Source organism: Brachyhypopomus gauderio, chromosome 13 (assembly GCF_052324685.1).
Source record: "Brachyhypopomus gauderio isolate BG-103 chromosome 13, BGAUD_0.2, whole genome shotgun sequence".
Lineage (NCBI taxonomy): Eukaryota > Metazoa > Chordata > Actinopteri > Gymnotiformes > Hypopomidae > Brachyhypopomus > Brachyhypopomus gauderio.
In genome coordinates, this window is record NC_135223.1 from 1,207,549 (window position 1) to 1,227,232 (window position 19,684).

The window sequence follows — 19,684 nt, forward strand, 5'->3', positions numbered from 1 at the left end:
TAGCTAATCATAATTTACGATAAGACTGTAAATAATGGATAATGATTTGTTTGACGTTTAAAAATTCATATATGTAAGTGATAATATACCCACAGCAACAACTTTCCTTGAAAACCCTGTAAAAATTAATAATCAATTTAGACCAAAACGTTATCGACGTGTTTTGCAGAATGAGCGACGATGCGCCTGTCACGCTGTACCATCTTACGGAAGACTGTGATTGGACCGACTCAGTGTGATTGACAGCGCTTTCGTCCAATAGCGCCTCTACACTACACGCCGGATCACTCCGTGTTGGAACTCCACAACACACGCACGCGGTTCGGCTATGATTGCGTTAGCAATGCTGGCTAACAAGTAGCGGTAGCCTAAATCATTCAGAGTCGTGTGGAATGTAATAACTATAATAGCTGTAGTAGCCGTGACCATGGTTTGGATTAGCCGGGTGTGTTGGCGTAAGGTAAACATGCGCTGTGTCTGTGCCGTCTGTGTCTCAGGTCTGTGGTTAGCTAACGCAAACACTAGCAGGTTAAATGCACTACGGACGGTTCCGTCAGTTACGCTCATGCGCAGAGCTAGTCTACCTAGGTAACTTGAGGTAGCATACCTAGGTAACTTCAGCTAGTCTCCCTAGGTAACGTCAGTTAGTCTACCTATATTACTTCAGCTGTCCTACCTAGGTAACTTGAGCTAGCCTACCTAGGTAACTTGAGCTAGCCTACCTAGGTAACTTGAGCTAGCCTACCTAGGTAACGTCAGTTAGTCTACCTAGGTAACTTCAGTTATCCTACCTAGGTAACTTGAGCTAGCCTACCTAGGTAACTTGAGCTAGCCTACCTAGGTAACTTGAGCTAGCCTACCTAGGTAACTTCAGTTAGCCTACCTAGGTAACTTCAGCTAGCCTACCTAGGTAACTTCAGCTAGTCTACCTAGGTAACTTCATTTAGCCTACCTAGGTAACGTCAGCTAGTCTACCTAGGTAACTTCATTTAGCCTACCTAGGTAACTTCAGTTAGCCTACCTAGGTAACTTCAGCTAGCCTACCTAGGTAACTTCAGCTAGTCTACCTAGGTAACTTCAGCTCGCCTACCTAGGTAACTTCAGCTAGTTTACCTAGGTAACGTTAGCGCCTGGTCGTATGAGAGTCACGTCTTCAACGCTGCTTCTCTCTCAGATGATATAAAGTCATGATTTATGTGGCCATTAACTAATTAAGTGTAATCTGATAGCCTGATCAATACTGGGAGGTACAGCTCGTTCCTCCGGGCAGCAGATAAAATGTGAATTGTCAGTTGTATTTGAATGGCATACACTGTCTTAACTGCAAACTGCCTTAGCAACGCACTTAAGTACATGTGAATACCTTTGTATTTTAACTCAAGTAGAGGACTAAATTGAGGAGTTCTAATAGTACTTCTGCTCGAAGTACTGTGTCTGTACTTTAACTCAAGTATGTGGTTTGTGTACTTCAAACACCACTGCAAAACAGACGTGAATTAGTCCTAGAGGCAGACACAAGCTCTTTTAATTGTGCAGTGTTCATGGAGGGACGCTGCTCACCAGACAGCTAATGTGATCACGCGTAGTCACAACGCAGGTGCGGTAATGGAAGACACTGAATATTTTTTTCTACTTTTGATTTCCAACTCTGTGATTGCAGTATGGGAACTTTGTGGATAACCTGCGTCTGTACGTGAGAGGCGGCGGTGGTGGCATGGGGCTGCCCCGTTTGGGTGGGCAGGGTGGCAGTGGAGGAGACGTGTGGGTGGTGGCTAACGATGGCATCACCCTGAAACGGATCAAAGACAGATATCCCAAGAAACGCTTCGTCGCAGGCGTGGGCGGCAACAGCAGGTCTGTAGACCAACTGGCACTCTGCAGTCCTGAAATGTTATTTGTTTAGCCTGTTTCCGTGCCTGCCTCTTTAATACCTGGGAATGAAAATGTCACCAGAGTACCAGTCCAAATTAGTTTGGTGTTGGTTCATTGCTGAGCAATATTTAAGGTTCCTTTTAATGGCTTTGGTTTAGGGCTTTGGTTCCTCTGACATTATTGTGATGAATAGACAGAAAAACCCCAATGAACTAAGAGAGCAAAATGTGGTGGTGTTGGCAGACATGTCCAAACTCCCAGAAATATCTGAGACCAGAAAAAACATCTTGAGTGTTGACAGTAACACTACAAGCCTTGTGTTTTAGCACTAGCACGTGCAGATTGTATTTTTTGTGACATTTCTCTTGTTTTCAGCATCCGTGCACTGAAAGGAGCAAAAGGGGAGGATGTGGAAATCTCTGCTCCAGTTGGCATAACTGTGACCACAGATGAGGGGTGTGTCCTAGGTAAAGCCACACCCACTTGGGCAGGGTCAGGCAGTAGTGTAGGTGATCCCAGCCGGGTCCTTGAGCCACACTGCACTGTGTCATTGTCATTTCTGTGTTTCCCCTGCTCCTTCCAGAAGTTTCTCTTCTCCTATTGTGTCTCAATTTCAGGTGTTTTGTGTTTTTGCACCATTTTTGTTACTGTTTTGTTATTGTGCCATCTTGTAACACAAAGCCACAATTTCTCTTTTACTGCAGGGCAGCTGAACCACAAAGGGGACAAGGTTCTGGTGGCCAGAGGGGGTCAAGGGGGGTCTCTGAACTCAGGGTATTTACCCAGTAAAGGTCAGACCCACCAGATCCGTCTGGATCTTCAGCTCATCGCAGACATGGGTCTAGTGGGGTAAGATGCATCAAATATCACTCGCTCAAACTTGTGCTCACACCATTACAGTACACACAGGACGTCTCTCCCTGTTTTCTCACTTTGCAGTGTTTCAAACATGCAGTTTTTGCCTAAATTGAGGGTTTCTGAGAATGGCGCTGAGCCTGAGTTTCAAGTGTGTATCTAAACATCTCTATGAGGGAAGAAAGCAATATGAAGAATTAATTACTGCCTAAGGCCGCAAGTCACTGGCTAGTCATTGTCTCAATGGTCTAATGGCTCATGAGATGCGATGTTATAGCGCCCTCTGTTGAACAATGTTGGCCTGCATTGACTTGTTCAACCTCACAGTCATGTGGTCTATCAGCCCATCAAGTTTCATGAAGATTGTTGGGATATAGCTGTTGAAGTACACTAAGCCCCACCTCAGAGCTATTGATTAGAAACCTAATAAGTGCTCATTTTTTCCCACTTTGTGGGTGACACGCAGCATGTCAGATTCTGTGTTTTATTGTACAAAGTTCTGAGATCCCTTCCCAGACTCATTATGCATTTACAACCGTCTTTCTGAAGGTCTCTGAGATCTCTGGATCTCACCATAGTGATACTGCTCACTTTAACAATTAAGAACAAACCAGCCTACTTAAAGAGATACATTGTATAGGCATCATGTGCCTTAAACAATCAAAGAAACAAAAAAGAATCTTGCAGCATGTATCTCATGTAACTCCTGAATATACTGGTAACTGCCTGTTTTTAATGCAGGTTCCCTAATGCGGGTAAATCCTCTTTATTGACGGCTTTGTCTCACGCTACCCCACAGATCGCCAGCTACCCTTGTGAGTGCTGACCACCACACAATCACCACACAACCACAACCGCCTCACAACCACCACACAATCACAACTACCACACAACTACTACATACTTTCAGCACACAAATTTGCCAAAGATGTAAATCAAGATATTAATCTGAACATACACTCACTGGCCACTTTATTAGGTACACCTGTCCAACTGCTCATTAACGCAAATATCAAATCAGCCAATCACATGGCAGCATCTCAATGCATTTAGGCATGTAAACATGGCCAAAACGATCTGCTGCAGTTCAAACCGAGCACCAGAATGGGGAAGAAAGGTGCTTTAAGGACTTTGAATGTGGCATGTTTGTTGGTGCCAGACGGGCTGGTCTGAGTAGTTCAGAAACTGCTGATCTACTGGGATTTTCATGCACAACCATTTCTAAGGAATAGTCAGAAAAAGAGAAAATATCCAGTGAGCGGCAGTTCTGTGGGTGCAAATGCTTTGTTGATGCCAGAGGTCAGAGGAAAATGGCCAGACTGGTTTGAGCTGATTGAACGGCAACAGTAACTCAAATAACCAGTCGTTACAACCGAGGCATGCAGAAGAGCATCTCTGAACACACAACATGTCGAACCTTGAGGTGGATGGGCTACAGCAGCAGAAGACCACACTGGGTGGCACTCCTGTCAGCTAAGAACAGGAAACTGAGACTACAACTCACAGGCTCACCAAAATATAAGATTGGAAAAATGCTGCTTGGTCTGATGAGTCAGTATAACACGCCATGTCATGAAGCACGAATCATCTCACACTGGGTTCTTGAACACGACAGTGAGTTCACTCTACTCGAGTGGCCTCCATAGTCACCAGATCTCAATCTAATAGAACACCTTTGGGATGTGGTGGAACGGGAGATTCGCATCATGGATGAAGAGTGTTTCCAGTATCTTGTTGAATCTCTGCCACGAAGGATTAAGGCAGTTCTGAAGTCAAAAGGGGGTCTAACCCGATACTAGCAAGGTGTACCTAATAAAGGGGCAGGTGAGTGTAAGTTAATGTGTAATTAATTTCATACACCCTTGTAGCTACTACAGATAAAACACAACAATAAAAGATGACCACTGAACTGACCAGGATCCAGTTTTCCAATAATGGTCAGGCGAATAGTTTGGTAACATGGTTTGGGAACATCAATTACAATAACAGCCTGAAACAAAAGTGCTATTTTTGGTGCAAGTGTGGTTTTTTTTTAGCTACTGCACAGTGGATTCATTTGGCTGTCACCTGGCAACCTCTGCGCTTGTTAGGACGTGTCCGATCTACAGGCCTCAAGAGGTGCTCAGCGGGCGTGAGCAGACCTCTATGGGATCGTTAGTCAAACAGCAGAGGCTCCGGGCCGAGGCCTCTCGGCACACTGTGGCATGACCCGTGTCCTCGAGAGAAGAGCCATGAATCCACCGCAAAGCAAATGCTGTTGTCGGATCTGCAGGCTAGGCATCGTTTTTAGGAGCCTTGTAGCTCATCTTCTAGATGCTGTCTTACCATTGGCCCAGTTGGTCTTGTAACGTTAGTAGGTGCCCTCTTGAACGTCGCCATCGTTTTCTGAAGAACGGTGCATGCTCCCGTGTTCTTTACAGCCTTTACCTTGGGAGCACGTGTCACCGAGACTCCCAGCATGCACTGCAGTGTCATGAGTGTTTACAGTCCTATTTTCTGTCTTCTCCAGTCACCACTCTGAGACCTGAGATTGGCAAAGTGATGTACGCTGACCATAAGCAGGTAATGGCCTCCCTGAAGGTGTTCGGCCACGCCTTCCTGACACACCCCTCATCCTCTTGCCCTACCAGAGCTGCCGTCTAGCTGTGGCGACCAGAGGGTTCATGTATATAGCCGTCCCTAATCCCACATATAATCCCACAGGCCATATTATGAGCTGTTCCTACTTCATTTCACTTTCGCCCTGACGGTTAACAGCTGTCCCTGCAATGATTCATTAGTACATCAGTGTGTAGTGGTTTCAAGGCTATGCTATGCTAGGCTAGGCTGAGCTATGGCCCAGCTAGAACTTTACCTGTGTATGTTTACATGCCTTCGTGGACACTTATGGGAACCGTCCAATTAAACATCACGCTCATGACCAAGGAAGACCAGCAAGACAGAAAAAGCAGTAAGACCCAGTCATCTTCAGACTAGTGAAGCTATGACGCAGTGGCCAGGGAGATCCATACAGTGAAGCTATGATGCAGTGGACATGGAGATCTATACAGTGAAGCTATGATGCAGTGGCCATGGAGATCCATACAGTGAAGCTATGATGCAGTAACCCAGGAGTTCCATACAGTGAAGCTATGATGCAGTGACCCGGGAGATCGGTACAGTGAAGCTTTGATGCAGTGTCCCGGAAGATCCACACAGTGATTAAGCGGTCTGTCCTCCGAAGGCCGTGTGACCAGCCTGTGCGTCTTGTCGCAGGTGGGCGTGGCAGACCTGCCCGGCCTGATCGAGGGCGCCCACATGAACAGAGGGATGGGCCACAAGTTCCTCAAGCACGTGGAGAGGACCAAGCAGCTCTTGTTCGTGGTGCGTCGGAGCGATCTGTGTGTCTGGCTAAGCCAAGTCTCTCACCAGCCCGCCTGCAAGCTGTACCCATCTCCCGCTCCTCTCCCATCCTGCAGGTGGACGTCTGCGGGTTCCAGCTGGCCAACAACACGCCCTTCAGATCCGCGTTTGAGACCGTGCAGCTGCTGAGTAAGGTAAGACCAGGAGGCCTAGTCCTCCACCCGACCTCCACCTGACCTCCACCTTCACTTACAGCCTCTATGTGCTAACCTCTAACAACACCGCGTTCCTCATGCAAGCACCAGTACATGGTAAGACATGTTTGTACCTAAACTGCTGATTGCATTCCAGTAGAGGTGGGGCAGAATATTTGTTTGTTGATTAGATTGTTGTAAGTGTTTGGATGTGGCAGTATGACCCAGCATTTCTCAGTCCAGCCCCCAGGGGGCACTAATCACTTCACAGTTTCCTTGCTCTGTTCCTCATTTACTTGGTTTTGGTGTATTGTGATCTACTGGAATATGGTATAGAGGAGAAACTGCTTTAGGGTGTCTGAGGACCAGACTGGGAATCACTGGTACATTTTATGGACTGATAAATATTGTCAAAAGCTTAAGTATCGTTCAATACAAGTGGAGAATCATATCGCCGAGCCCTAATCTTAGCCTGAGTTTTGGCTTCTACTAGGAGCTAGAACTGTACAACGAGGAGCTGGTGGCTAAGCCGGCCATCCTGGTGGTCAACAAGATGGACCTGCCGGAGGCCGAGACGAAACTCCGAGAGCTGGAGGCCCAGCTGGAGAACCGGGAGGGTGAGAAAGCCGCTCGCCCCCTCTCAGCCTGACAGCATGTTGGCCACAGACTCATTCTGAAGGCTGTGTGTTTCCATACCACCACCTGCCATGGACAAGTTCAGCCAAGGCACGGTGGCGGTGTGTACCGAGTTTCGCCCGCTGAGGTGTTTAAAGAGATGGAACCCTAAGCAGCTGAAATTCTCTGAACAGCAGCATGTGAGGTTTTGGATGCTGGTAGACACGTGTCAGGACTTTACTCCCACTGTTCATTTGATAAGACGAGGAAAAAAATCTAGATGAATTTCTCATGGGGATGTCAGTGATTCATGGGGGTGTAAGGGAGGCTATTTTACAGCCCCACCAACGTGTCCCGCGACCCCCCCCTGCATGTGTGTCGTGGGTGAACTTTAAGGGGTGACTGACCAAACCCTCTGCTCTCACCCCTCTCCCCTCTCTCAGAGCACGGTGGCCTCCTCGCCGAGGACATGGTCCCCGCGGGTCTCCCCCGTTTCAAATACACCGTCCCCGTCTCCGCCCTGACCGGACACAGCCTTCCCCGTCTCCGAGACCTCGTCCGCCGGTCGCTAGAAGAGCAGGACGCCGCGCAGATGAGGAGCAAACATGCAGGGAGGTTACAGGAGCTGAGGAGGGAGGTCCCCGTGGTGGCCCCCCAGTGTGGGGGCAGCCTCGCCCAGCACCGGAGCCCCTCCCCTAGAGCCCCTCCCCTAGATCCCACCCCCTAGAGCCCCTCCCCTAGAGCCGCTACTTTGCTATGGCCTGAAAGGGCCTCAGGTAATGCAGTATTCCAGATAGACTCTGATAATAGCCCGACCCTTTTCAAAGCTGTAGGTTCTGGGGACATCAGAGACGTGTCTGCTCTCCTGTGTAATTCTTTTGATGTCATGAAGAGGTCAGATGAATATTTATGACTTTAATATGCTTTACACTTATATTTTGATCAATAAACCACATTGTAAAAACTGTTGTTTTCTGATGTTCTTTTGTTCACATATAATACATATATATTTGTTTTGTTGTGTTTCTATGCTAGTGTGTGAAGTTCCTAGTGTTGGATTTCATATCTTTAAAAAATGTACAGGTTGTGAATGGCTGTACATGTGATAGAGGAAAGTGCTGCCCTCTGCTGGATTAGTGAAGTGTAACATCATTCATATTGGGAGCCTTGACTCAAGCAGTTGGTACATTTTCCACTCTTATATTTATGCATCTGCATTGGCTCACTATGTGCTCCATCAGTCTACTGACCCCGCTCCGTCAGTCTGCGTGTCGCACCACTTCATGGCTGTATTACAGTTGTTCCAAATCACTTCCATTTTCTTATAATACAGCTGACAGTATTTAGGAGTGAGGAAATTTCACGACAGGATTTGTATACTGGACTGTCTGTATTGTGTTGTACTGTCTGTCTGTACTTGTGTTGCACTTATGTTCTGTCTGCACTGTGTTTTATGTTGCACCATGGTCCTGGAGGAACGTTGTTTCGTTTCACTGTGTACTCCGTATGTAGGTGAAATGACAATAAAAACCTCTTGTCTTGACTTGTTGCACAGGTGACTTCCACGCTAGAATTCACTGAGCTCCTTAGAGAGACCCATTCTTTCACAAAATGCTTGTAAAAAACAGTCTGCGTGCCTAGCTGCTTAATTGTATACACCTGTGTCCATGAAAGGGATTGGAACACCTGATTTCGATAATTTAGATATTTTTTTCTGGCAGAATACTGTTCACGTGCTGTACCAGTGGCCCACCACAAGATGGCACAACGAAAGCATGTTACAAAGAGAAAGCACAGTTCTTGGTCGGGACAGCTCCATTGTTTCATAAGTAACTGAACAACTGGTTGTTGTTTTGTTTCTTGGCCTGGTTTGTTTCGTTGCTTTGTTAGTCCAGACAGCTACTTTCCATGCCGACGTGTTTCTCAGCATGTGGACTTAAAATGGTAAATGTGGCTCTCATAAGGCTGACAAATCACAACACATAAAACACACATCCATATTAAATATTGTATTAGGTATCGGTGAAACGGTGACACTGGCATTATTGGTTTTAAGTGGAAACACCTCACGTGACTGCTGGAGAACCGAAGTCCGTCAAATGTCAACTCACGATAACTTCAACGTGAATGTTTCCCAGCCAATCGCAGCTAAATTACAAACGGGTCACTGGTTCTGGGGGGTTGTGGGTAGGCCGGATAAACAATTGTAAACACACAAACAAAAATCACACACATGTAAACATGTGGCCACCACACAGCAGTCTGAAGATCAAGGCAGCTCCTGTGTCCGCTGGTCGGTCTCTCTGATAAGTGCAGCCACTGCACTAGTCTGGAGGGTTGAACTCGCACGCTATCAAAACATTAGCAACATTACAGTACATACGGTGTCACACTCGCAGGGCAAGATAGGACATGTTTAGTGGAACTATGACCACTCCTGTCCCAGCAGGACGTAGGAGTGAGTGATGGGTCGATGCTGGTGAAGAATGCTGGTTAAATAAAGGAAAGAGATGTGAGGGTGAAAAATGAAAACACATATCAGCATAATAACTGGGGAGGGGAGCAGTGACAGTTATTTGAGTTAATGGCTAGTTTCATTTGGAATGATGTGATATAAAAACTGTACTTATGTCATATACAAATATGAACTTGTAGGTTAAAAGGGAGTAATATATTCTGAAAATACTGACACAGACTGGGATAATCTTATACTACTTAGGACAAGTTAGCCTTGGTCTAATTCACTATGATCCACTGATATTGTTTCAAACATTTGGAGTAAAGGCCTTTCTAACAAGCTAAATCAATAGTACACATAGAAGATCGTGCTGCTTGAGTCTATATCAGAGGGTTCAGTGAAATGTATCACAACATTATTAAAGGGAAGCAAATGATGTAGAAATGGCATCTTTTCACTTTTAGATTCCACAAGGGGATTTCTCAACAATTGACTTGGTTTCAAGTGGTGAGTATTGAATAATCACCACTGTATATACATTTCAAGAAATATTTTAAAGCTGTGTTTTGGACCCTGAGAATTACAGGTGAGTACGTCATAGTTTAGCGTGATGTGGTTCACAGCAATTGTACGGTCATATACTCATTTTCTGTTTCTGTGCAGAGCGTGTGCTGTGTGTGTGTGTGTGTGTGTGTGTGTGTGTGTGTCACAGGCGGTTGACATGCCCACTGCTGTGTTGTCAGTGGACTCTGCACCCCCACGTTGGCTTTATGAGGGCTAGAGGGGGTCAGCATCACGCCTCCTACTAGCTGATGAGTAGCGATAAGGTGTTGGGAAGGTTTAACACAGGTTTAACCTCCATGAATCACTAGAAGACCATAAACTTCAAAGAAACGTCTTGGCTGGTAACATCAACCGTTACCTTATCTTGGTTATACCATAATAGTTAATAGGTTGGTTGTAGCTTTCCTCTGTAAACAAGGAAATGTCAAGACTCTTTGAAAAACGTTTAATATCATTCAATGTGAAAAAAGCATGAAAACACATTTCAGCTGCTGAAATTTGCTGTCTAATGAAGGCATAATAAATGCTGCAAATCATTTTGACTTTTTAACTTGTTATTGTTTTTTAACACATTTGAATATGAGCTCACTATCGACAAGAAACCTCCAATATTCTGCAGAGCAGGTTTGAGTTCCAGCCGAGTCACGTGTCTTTGGTGTGTTAATATGGGTACCAGCCAGACAGATGTATGCGTGTTTGCATAGCTGAAGTCAACTTTGTGCTGACCTCCGTGTGGAACTGCAGTGTTTCCTGAGCAAAGCGGGAGTCCTCAGATGCTCCTACGACCTTACAGACGACTGCGTCTGTGACAAAATGCTTTTAAAATGCTATGAAACATTTCATTAAAAAATGTATTATTTACAGCACAGTAAATCTGATCTCATTCTGACTGATAAGGGTAGAGTGTGGATCTGGTTAGCTGGTTGGCTGTCCCCTTTGAAAGCACAAAGGTTATTTTCACATGTACTGGTCTAAAGATAATTTGGAAATATTGAGAACACAGTGCACAGAGAATGCCAGAGCTGAGCACCTGCAAGTTTGCCCTAGATATTCCAAATACTCACATCTGGGCTTAAAGATGTTCACACTTCCCCTGCTGGAGCACACACAGATTATCAGGACATTCACACAGATTATCAGGACATTTACACAGATTATCAAGACATTCAGCTGTTTCGTCCACATGCATAATGCTGCTCAAAGCAAGTTACTCAAACGTGTAATGCAACCATTAGGAAAAAAAAGATTGATAAATATACATGGAACTATATATATATTGGAACTATATATATATATATTGGAACTATATATATATATATATATATATATATATATATATATATATATATATATATATATATATATATATATATATATATATTTGTGTGTGTGTGTATGCAGAATTTATATAAGCTTATATAAATGTATGGAATTTTTATAAACTACATTTTTTTAATGTGCCGTTAACCGTCAGGGTTCAACCAGGGACATCAGCATTTTAGGTCTGAAGCACGATGTCATGTGACCACAGTCTGGTAGCAGGACCGTTATGTGAAAATGTACCGAAAGACTGACAACATGGCACTGAGCGTTGGACTTTGAGTTTGGTTGTGGACTAATTCCCTGCCTATATATACTGCCATAGCTGACCAGACTGAACCAGGATTACTGAGCTGAGTGGGTATTCGGCAGGAAAAGGCTGCAAACAGGTGAGTTCCTTCTGAAGGGCTCCGACTGATACTGTGATGAATGATAATGTGTGTGGAGCTCGTAAACTGACATGCACCTGCCTGCTCTGTTCTTTACAGCTGCTGTAAAAATGAAGGTAATCTTACTGATCGCCATCGTCGCATTCACAGGTAATTCATAGTCTGTGCTTTTGAATGAGAATATAATTCTAAATGATAAATACATTGTTGTGGACTTCTTATATATAACAGTAACAAAGGTATATGTGTAGAATAACATATCAAGAACAGTCACTGTGGACTGACACATACTAACATTGTCAATGGAAGTTGAAACAGATGCTAGAAGGTTTACAGTGAACCTACAGAAAGACAGACGTTAATTTTTGCAAAACAGTTCATGTTTATTAACACTCAATAAAAAGTCACAGGGTGGCCTATGCAGACGCAATTAGTGTCAGACTTTACTGGAATTAAAGGGATTGATGTGTTTTAACAGGTTGCCAAGCCAACCTCTTCTATGCTGATGAGCCCAAACCCCAGCTGGAAAAACTCAATGATGCTTTCTGGGACTATGTTGCCCAGGCAACACACACTGCTGAGGAGACTCTGAAAATGATTAAGGAGTCTCAACTGGGACAGGAAGTCAAGTAAGTGGAAAGGTTTGACTTGTAAGATCATGTTTGTCAATGGTTTTATCTCAAACTTATACATATGCATATATTTTTGCTCTACTCCTGCAGTGCTAGAATTACAGAAAGTGCCAACGTGGCCAGTGAGTATGCTGTCACCCTCCAGAACCAAATCAACCCCATGGTCCAGGACATCATGACCAAAATCACCAAGGAGGCTGAAGTTCTGAAGCAGCATTTGGAAAGTGACCTGACCTCCGTGAAGGACAAACTGGAGCCCTACACTGAGGATCTGAAGGCACAGATTCAGCAGAGAGTGGAGGAGCTGAGGGTGGCCGTGGCCGAGACCACCGTTCTTCAGGAGGCTGAGAAGCTCAAGGGGACCCTGGAGGAGAAAGTGAAGGAGCTGCAGTCCCAGCTGGGCCCCTACACCGACGAGCTGAAGCAGAAAGTGGAGGGACACCTGCAGGACTTCCAGAAGACTGTGACCCACTTGACCGAGGATCTTCAGACCCAGGTTGCTGAGAGAGCTGCTATGGTCCAGCAGAGTCTGGCTCCCTACGCTGAAGACCTGAAAGAGAAACTGGACCCCTACGCCCAGAACCTGAAGGACAAGCTCACTGCTCTGTACGAGTCCTTCTCCAAGACCAGCTAAAAGACTAAACAAGACCTCTTGTAACTCATTGGACTGTTTTTCCACTAGTGACACTGAAATCTTACACATTTGAACAAACCTTCAATTCTATTACATGACTTGTACTAAGCTGGTGACCCAAAAAGTAAATACTGCTAATTATTTCCAAATCTAGGGAAAAAACATAAACAGAAGGTTTTGTAAATGCACAATACATTTAACCAGCAAGAACAATACCATTGATATTTACTTTTTCTCTATGTGTGCATTGTGAATGCGTTTGTAATTGCATGTGTAAAAATTACACATTTTCATTCCTTGGATTTTTTATACAGTAAAACAGTTAGCATGCAGAAAACAGCTCTTTGGTAAAATTATTAATGCTTTCTGTAGCGCTACATTTTGAAAAATGCTAGGAAATGTCAAGAAAAGCAGTATTAGCAACATCTGTAAGAACTGAAACTTCAAATGTGATGTTTTCAATCTTTGTATTTTATATCAGAATAAATCAGTGTGCATACTTCAAAATATGCACCATGCTATCATCATGCTTTGGAATATCATTTGTATTAAAAAGTAATACTTTCCAACACCTAGTTTATTCAGTATACAATAATTCACAGACACTATTATACTCCAATAAGACTTAGTAGAAGGGGCCTGATTGAAATGACTTATGTTGGAAATGTGTCCAAGAATGTGACACACGTGCATGATTTATGGAAATGTTCGAAAGATCTCCCTCTGTGGAAGAATGTTCTGGATTATGTAAAGACAATAGTGCCATGCTTCAACAAATCTGCATTTAGAAACCCCATGCCCACGTGATTCTGAGGTTTGAGAGGAGACGTGTCCTCGCTATGTCTCTTGATCAAAATGCATGTCTGCTGGCTGACTTCTTAATAACAAAAGTAAACACATAATTCCATTTTGTTTACTTTGGCAGGTAGTTTCAGTGTAGAACTGTCAGACCTGAAAAACTGAATGACCTGTTGACTTTTGTCTAAGTAAAACATGCAAGCAAGTCTGATCAAGAGTAGATTAGACAGTCCCTGGAGGAGAGATACCGCAGATCTCTGCTCCTAGGGTGCTCTTGGCTACTCAGGCGTAATACAGCATAAGTGTTATTGTGCAGTGCAGAATTGCCACTTACACAACCTTCTGACAGGTTGTGGACACGTGAAAAGCACTCGCATGTGATTTACATGTGGAATGAGCATGCTGTAGACCAACTGTGTCAGATCTTTGAAAGGACTGGAACTCCAGAGTTTTTCTTTTTTTCTCATGGTTGCTAAGACAGGCAGGTGGTTTAACTAAAGTGGATCAAAGTGGATCTTCGACCAAACTGAGCAAAAATGTTAGGACTGCTTTGTTTACTTCTCACAACATTTCCAGCATTAAATAACAGGTTTCACGGGGTATGTGCAGGTGGCGTAGTGCTTAAGAGGTGCAGCTCGGTTTGGAAGTGTGCTGGGGGAAGAGGAGCTTAGGCTGGATGCCAGACCCCACAGCCAGTCCTTCTAAAAGTGTCATGGGCTTCAATGAAACACTGATGGAGGTTCTATCTTACAGATGCTAAGGAGAGAAGTAGTAGTAGTAGTAATATTAGTGGTAGTTGTAATAGTAGTAGTAGTAGTAGTAGTAATAGTAGTAGTAGCAGTAGCAGCAGTAGTAGTAGTAATAGTAGTAGTAGCAGTAGCAGCAGTAGTAGTAGTTTGTAGAAGTAGTAATAGTAGTAGTAGTAGTAGTAATAGTAGTAGTGGTAGTAGCAGTAGCAGCAGTAGTAGTAGTTTGTAGACGTAGTAACAGTAGTAGTAGTAGTAGTAATAGTAGTAGTAGTTTGTAGAAGTAGTAATAGTAGTAGTAGTAGTAGTAATAGTAGTAGTAGTTTGTAGAAGTAGTAATAGTAGTAGTAGTAGTAATAGTAGTAGTAGTTTGTAGAAGTAGTAATAGTAGTAGTAGTAGTAGTAGTAGTAGTAATAGTAGTAGTGGTAGTAGCAGTAGCAGCAGTAGTAGTAGTTTGTAGAAGTAGTAATAGTAGTAGTAGTAGTAATAGTAGTAGTAGTTTGTAGAAGTAGTAACAGTAGTAGTAGTAGTAATAGTAGTAGTAGTTTGTAGAAGTAGTAATAGTAGTAGTAGTAGTAGTAATAGCAGTAGTGGTAGTAATAGTAGTAGATTGTAGAAGTAGTAATAGTAGTAGTGGTAGTAGCAGTAGTAGTAATAGTAGTAGTAGTTTGTAGAAGTAGTAGTAGTAGTAATAGTAGTAGTAGTTTGTAGAAGTAGTAATAGTAGTAGTAGTAGTAATAGTAGTAGTGGTAGTAGCAGTAGCAGCAGTAGTAGTAGTTTGTAGAAGTAGTAGTAATAGTAGTAGTAGTTTGCAGAAGTAGTAATAGTAGTAGTGGTAGTAGCAGTAGTAGTAGTAGTAGTTTGTAGAAGTAGTAATAGTAGTAGAAATAGTAGTAGTGGTAGTAGTAGCAGCAGTAGTAGTTTGTAGTAGTAGTAATAGTAATAGTAGTAGCAGCATTAGTAGTAGTTTGTAGAAGTAGTAATAGTAGTAGCAGTAGCAGCATTAGTAGTAGTTTGTAGTAGTAGTAGTAGTAGTAGTAGTAGTAGTGACCGGCGTAGGCCAGATTAAGATGGGTTCCCCCCCTGATTCTTGGTTCCTCTCAAGGTTTCTTCCTTATGCTCTAAGGAAGTTTTTCCTTGCCACTGTCGCCCTTGGCTTGCTCACTGGGGGCTTGGACTCAGATACTTGTAAAGCTACTTTGTGACAACAACTGTTGTAAAAAGCACTACATATAAATAAAATTTGATTGGTTGATAGTAGTAGTAGTTTGTAGTAGTAATAATAGTAGTAATAGTAATAGTAGTAGTAATAGTTGTTGTAGTAGTAGTTTTGTAGACGTAGTAGTAATAGTAGTAGTAGTAGAAGAAGTAGTAGTTTTGGTGATTGCTACCAATTTGTCAACATAAAGGGAGACTTTTCAGCATACACCAAAGCTAGTTTAGTAGTAGTAGTAGTAGTAGTTTTGTAGTAGTAGTAATGGTAGGATTACTAGCATACACCAAAGCTAGTTTTATAGTAATAGTTTTGTAGTAGTAGTAGTAATAGTAGTAGCAGCATTAGTAGTAGTTTGTAGAAGTTGTAATAGTAGTAGCAGCAGCAGCATTAGGCGTAGTTTGTAGTAGTAGTAGTAGTAGTAGTGACCGGCGTAGGCCAGATTAAGATGGGTTCCCCCCCTGATTCTTGGTTCCTCTCAAGGTTTCTTCCTCATGCTCTAAGGAAGTTTTTCCTTGCCACTGTTGCCCTTGGCTTGCTCACTGGGGGCTTGGACTCAGATACTTGTAAAGCTACTTTGATTGCTACCAATTTGTCAACATAAAGGGAGACTTTTCAGCATACACCAAAGCTAGTTTAGTAGTAGTAGTAGTTTTGTAGTAGTAGTAATGGTAGGATTACTAGCATACACCAAAGCTAGTTTTATAGTAATAGTTTTGTAGTAGTAGTAATAGTAGTATTAATAGTTGTTGTAGTAGTAGTTTTGTAGACATAGTAGTAATAATAGTAGTAGCAGTAGTAGTAGTTTGTAGTAGTAGTAATAGTAGTAGTAGTTTGTAGTAGTAGTAGTAATAGTAGTAGCAGTAGTAGTAGTAGTGGCAGTAGTAGTTTGTAGTAGTAGTAATAGTAATAGTAGTAGTAGTAGAAGTAATAGGAACTGGTCTTGTGACCGGAGGGTCGCAGGTTCGATCCCCAGGCCATGACTGAGGTGCCCCTGAGCAAGGCCCTTAACCCTCAATTGCTCACTTGTATAAAAAATGAGATAGAAATGTAAGTCGCTCTGGATAAGGGCGTCTGCCAAATGCCATAAATGTAAAATGTAAATGTAATAGTTGTTGTAGTAGTATTTTTGTAGACATAGTAGTAATAGTAGTAGTAGTTTGTAGTAGTAGTAATAGTAGTAGTAGTTTGTTGTAGTAGTTTTGTTGATTGCTACCAATTTGTCAACATAAAGGGAGACTTTTCAGCGTACACCAACGCTAGTTTTGTAGTAGTAGTAGTAATTTTGTAGTAGTAGTAATAGTAATATTACTAGCATACACCAAAGTTAGTTTTATAGTAGTAGTAGTAGTAATAGTTTTGTAGTAGTAATAATAATAGTATTACTAGGATACACCAAAGCTAGTTTTGGTATCACACAAGTTGCTTATTCCTTTATATTTTCTACCTCTAGGTAATAAAATATTATATTTATATTTCAGCCAAACCAGAAGACAAATATAAATATCAGCCTAATATTATTGAGGACATAAAAACATTATGTATAATAAAAAGGGCATCAGACACTGGCTGTTGAAAAGCTTCCTCTCACTTAATCCTGTCAAACAGAAGTGCTTCTGTTAGGCAGTCAGGAGTACAGTCTCTATTGATATATATCACCTTGATGGAAACCCAGTCATACTTTCTTTAACTGTTAAAAGATCTTGATGTAATTATGGAGCCCAGTCTCTTATTTGAAGTTCATGTAAATAATTCTTCTAGGATAGGATAGAAACATTGTAAAGATTAGGAATATACAATCTTCACAGGACGCAGAAGAGCAAGTCCATCACTTCCAGATTGAACTGATCTGTGACAAAGGCTGACGATGCCTAACTATGTGGCTGTACTGCTAAGGGCTTAACGAGCTAAAATGCACATTATGGAATACTCACCCTGTCAATGTGTGACAGACACAATCTCAATATTTAAGGCTAGGCAGAAAACGTATTTGTATAGTCAGGCATTTTATTAAATATTTCTTAGGTAAAGGAGTCGCTCTGGTGATTGATGGGGATTGAGGATTTGGTAAACTGGGATGGTAATGTTGTCACTTCACCTCTTGTGGGTAACACGTGTCCTGGTGAGGTGTATGGAACCAAAGTCTGGCACTTCTGTCCAACTTCATGAGATCAAAGTTCTAATTGTCCCGTCTACACGATCACAGGCAGTTGAACATCCTGACAACACAGGAAGGTTGTAATTTAATGACTGAACTTTGAGCGTCTGCATGCGTGTGTATGTTTCTGTGCTTTTATGAGGCCCTTTGTCTGACATCTCAAATGAACTTCAGGACTTTCTGTTGTGATGTAGCACTGACTTCAGTGGACTTTGAGTTTCCAGGACAACACACATCTCATCTGTGTATATATACTGACCTGATCTGTTAAACCTACACACACACACTTGGTATCTGACAGAAGACAGCCCCTGACAGGTAAGGCAAAAGCTGAATTGTTATAATTATTTTCAAACACATTCACCTGGACATATAATTTGAGATTATTTGTTTTAAAATGTTTTTATAACATTACAGAATCAAATCAGGAACCATGAAGGTGCCTTTTGTCCTGTTGCTTGCTGTATTCACAGGTAGAAATGTAACTTCTCATTACACAATTACATTTTCATACATGATTTTGTGTTACTATTGTCACAAAACGTGGCTAAATATTATGATAAATATATATCTATAACACACACACACACACACAAACACACACACACACACACACACACACACACACACACACACACACACTTATACATTCACTGCCCTGTTAATCAATTGAAGTGTTTGTTTCTTCCAACCAACCAGGTTGCCAAGCCAACCTCTTCTATGCTGATGAGCCCAAACCCCAGCTGGAGCAACTCACTGATGCTTTCTGGGACTATGTTGCCCAGGCAACACACACTGCTGAGGAGACTCTGAAAATGATTAAGGAGTCTCAACTGGGACAGGAAGTCAAGTAAGTGGAAAGGTTTGACTTGTAATATCATGTTTGTCAATAGTTTTGTCTCAAACTTATACATATGCATATATTTTTGCTCTACTCCTGCAGTGCTAGAATTACAGAAAGTGCCAACGTGGCCAGTGAGTATGCTGTCACCATCCAGAAGAAAATGAACCCCATGGTCCAGGACATCATGACCAAAATCACCAAGGAGGCTGAAGTTCTGAAGCAGCGTTTGGAAAGTGACCTGACCTCCGTGAAGGACAAACTGGAGCCCTACACTGAGGATCTGAAGGCACAGATTCAGCAGAGAGTGGAGGAGCTGAGGGTGGCCGTGGCCCCCTACGCCGAGACCCTGGACTCTGAATCCTTGAAGGCCACCGTTCTGCAGAAAACTGAGGAGCTCAAGGGGACCCTGGAGGAGAAAGTGAAGGAGCTGCAGTCCCAGCTGGGCCCCTACACCGACGAGCTGAAGCAGAAAGTGGAGGGACACCTGCAGGACTTCCAGAAGACTGTGGCTCCCCTGACCGAGGATCTTCAGACCCAGGTTGCTGAGAGAGCTGCAATGGTCCAGCAGAGTCTGGCTCCCTATGCTGAAGACCTGAAAGAGAAACTGGACCCCTACGCCCAGAACCTGAAGGACCAGCTTGCTGCTCTGTATGAGTCCTTCTCCAAGACCAGCTAAAAGACTAAACAAGACCTCTTGTCACTCGGACTGTTTAGTTCACAGATCTGTGATACTGGACATACTGGACATGTAAACAGAAATTTGAGTAAAGCCTTGTTCATATTCTTTAAATACATTTGCAGTTGTTAAAATATCCAGAAAAGTCTATTTTGCTTGTGATAAGTACATTTCCAGAAATATTTAATTGTATCAACTTTTTGTAGTGCTGATGAGAGCCACTAGCTCTTTGTGAATATGTTTGTAATGTAGCCTGAATGTTTAAATGTTTTATATTTATATTACAATAAACTGTTTGAATTGTATGCATGTATATATGGTAAACTACTTTAGTAAAAAATACTAATACATGTCACACCAAACACACACACAC

At 42.7% G+C, this 19,684-nt stretch overlaps 3 protein-coding genes across 4 annotated transcripts; all 3 read left to right on the forward strand.

Annotated features, from left to right (window-relative positions):
* The first annotated feature begins 274 nt into the window (after nt 1-274).
* Nucleotides 275-8,442, forward strand: gtpbp10 (GTP-binding protein 10 (putative)). The gene is made up of 10 exons (XM_076970679.1): nt 275-460; nt 1,661-1,854; nt 2,248-2,339; nt 2,577-2,721; nt 3,469-3,542; nt 5,237-5,289; nt 5,983-6,090; nt 6,186-6,263; nt 6,757-6,880; nt 7,322-8,442. Exons 1-10 carry the CDS (start codon nt 428-430, stop codon nt 7,603-7,605), a joined length of 1,185 nt encoding a protein of 394 aa, XP_076826794.1. The 5' UTR covers nt 275-427; the 3' UTR covers nt 7,606-8,442.
* Nucleotides 8,443-11,395: 2,953 nt separating this feature from the next.
* Nucleotides 11,396-13,356, forward strand: LOC143473873 (apolipoprotein A-IV-like). The gene is made up of 4 exons (XM_076971047.1): nt 11,396-11,609; nt 11,709-11,759; nt 12,088-12,238; nt 12,332-13,356. Exons 2-4 carry the CDS (start codon nt 11,720-11,722, stop codon nt 12,873-12,875), a joined length of 735 nt encoding a protein of 244 aa, XP_076827162.1. The 5' UTR covers nt 11,396-11,609; nt 11,709-11,719; the 3' UTR covers nt 12,876-13,356.
* Nucleotides 13,357-17,801: 4,445 nt separating this feature from the next.
* Nucleotides 17,802-19,597, forward strand: LOC143473871 (uncharacterized). Of its 2 annotated transcripts, XM_076971045.1 has the most exons (4): nt 17,802-18,109; nt 18,209-18,264; nt 18,491-18,641; nt 18,735-19,597. In XM_076971045.1, the coding sequence occupies exons 2-4, from the start codon at nt 18,225-18,227 to the stop codon at nt 19,309-19,311; spliced, it is 768 nt and encodes a 255-aa protein (XP_076827160.1). In that variant the 5' UTR covers nt 17,802-18,109; nt 18,209-18,224; the 3' UTR covers nt 19,312-19,597. The 2 variants fall into 2 exon arrangements, with proteins under 2 accessions (XP_076827160.1, XP_076827161.1); XM_076971046.1 differs by lacking the exon at nt 17,802-18,109 and having other exon boundaries at nt 18,186-18,264.
* Nucleotides 19,598-19,684: the final 87 nt, after the last annotated feature.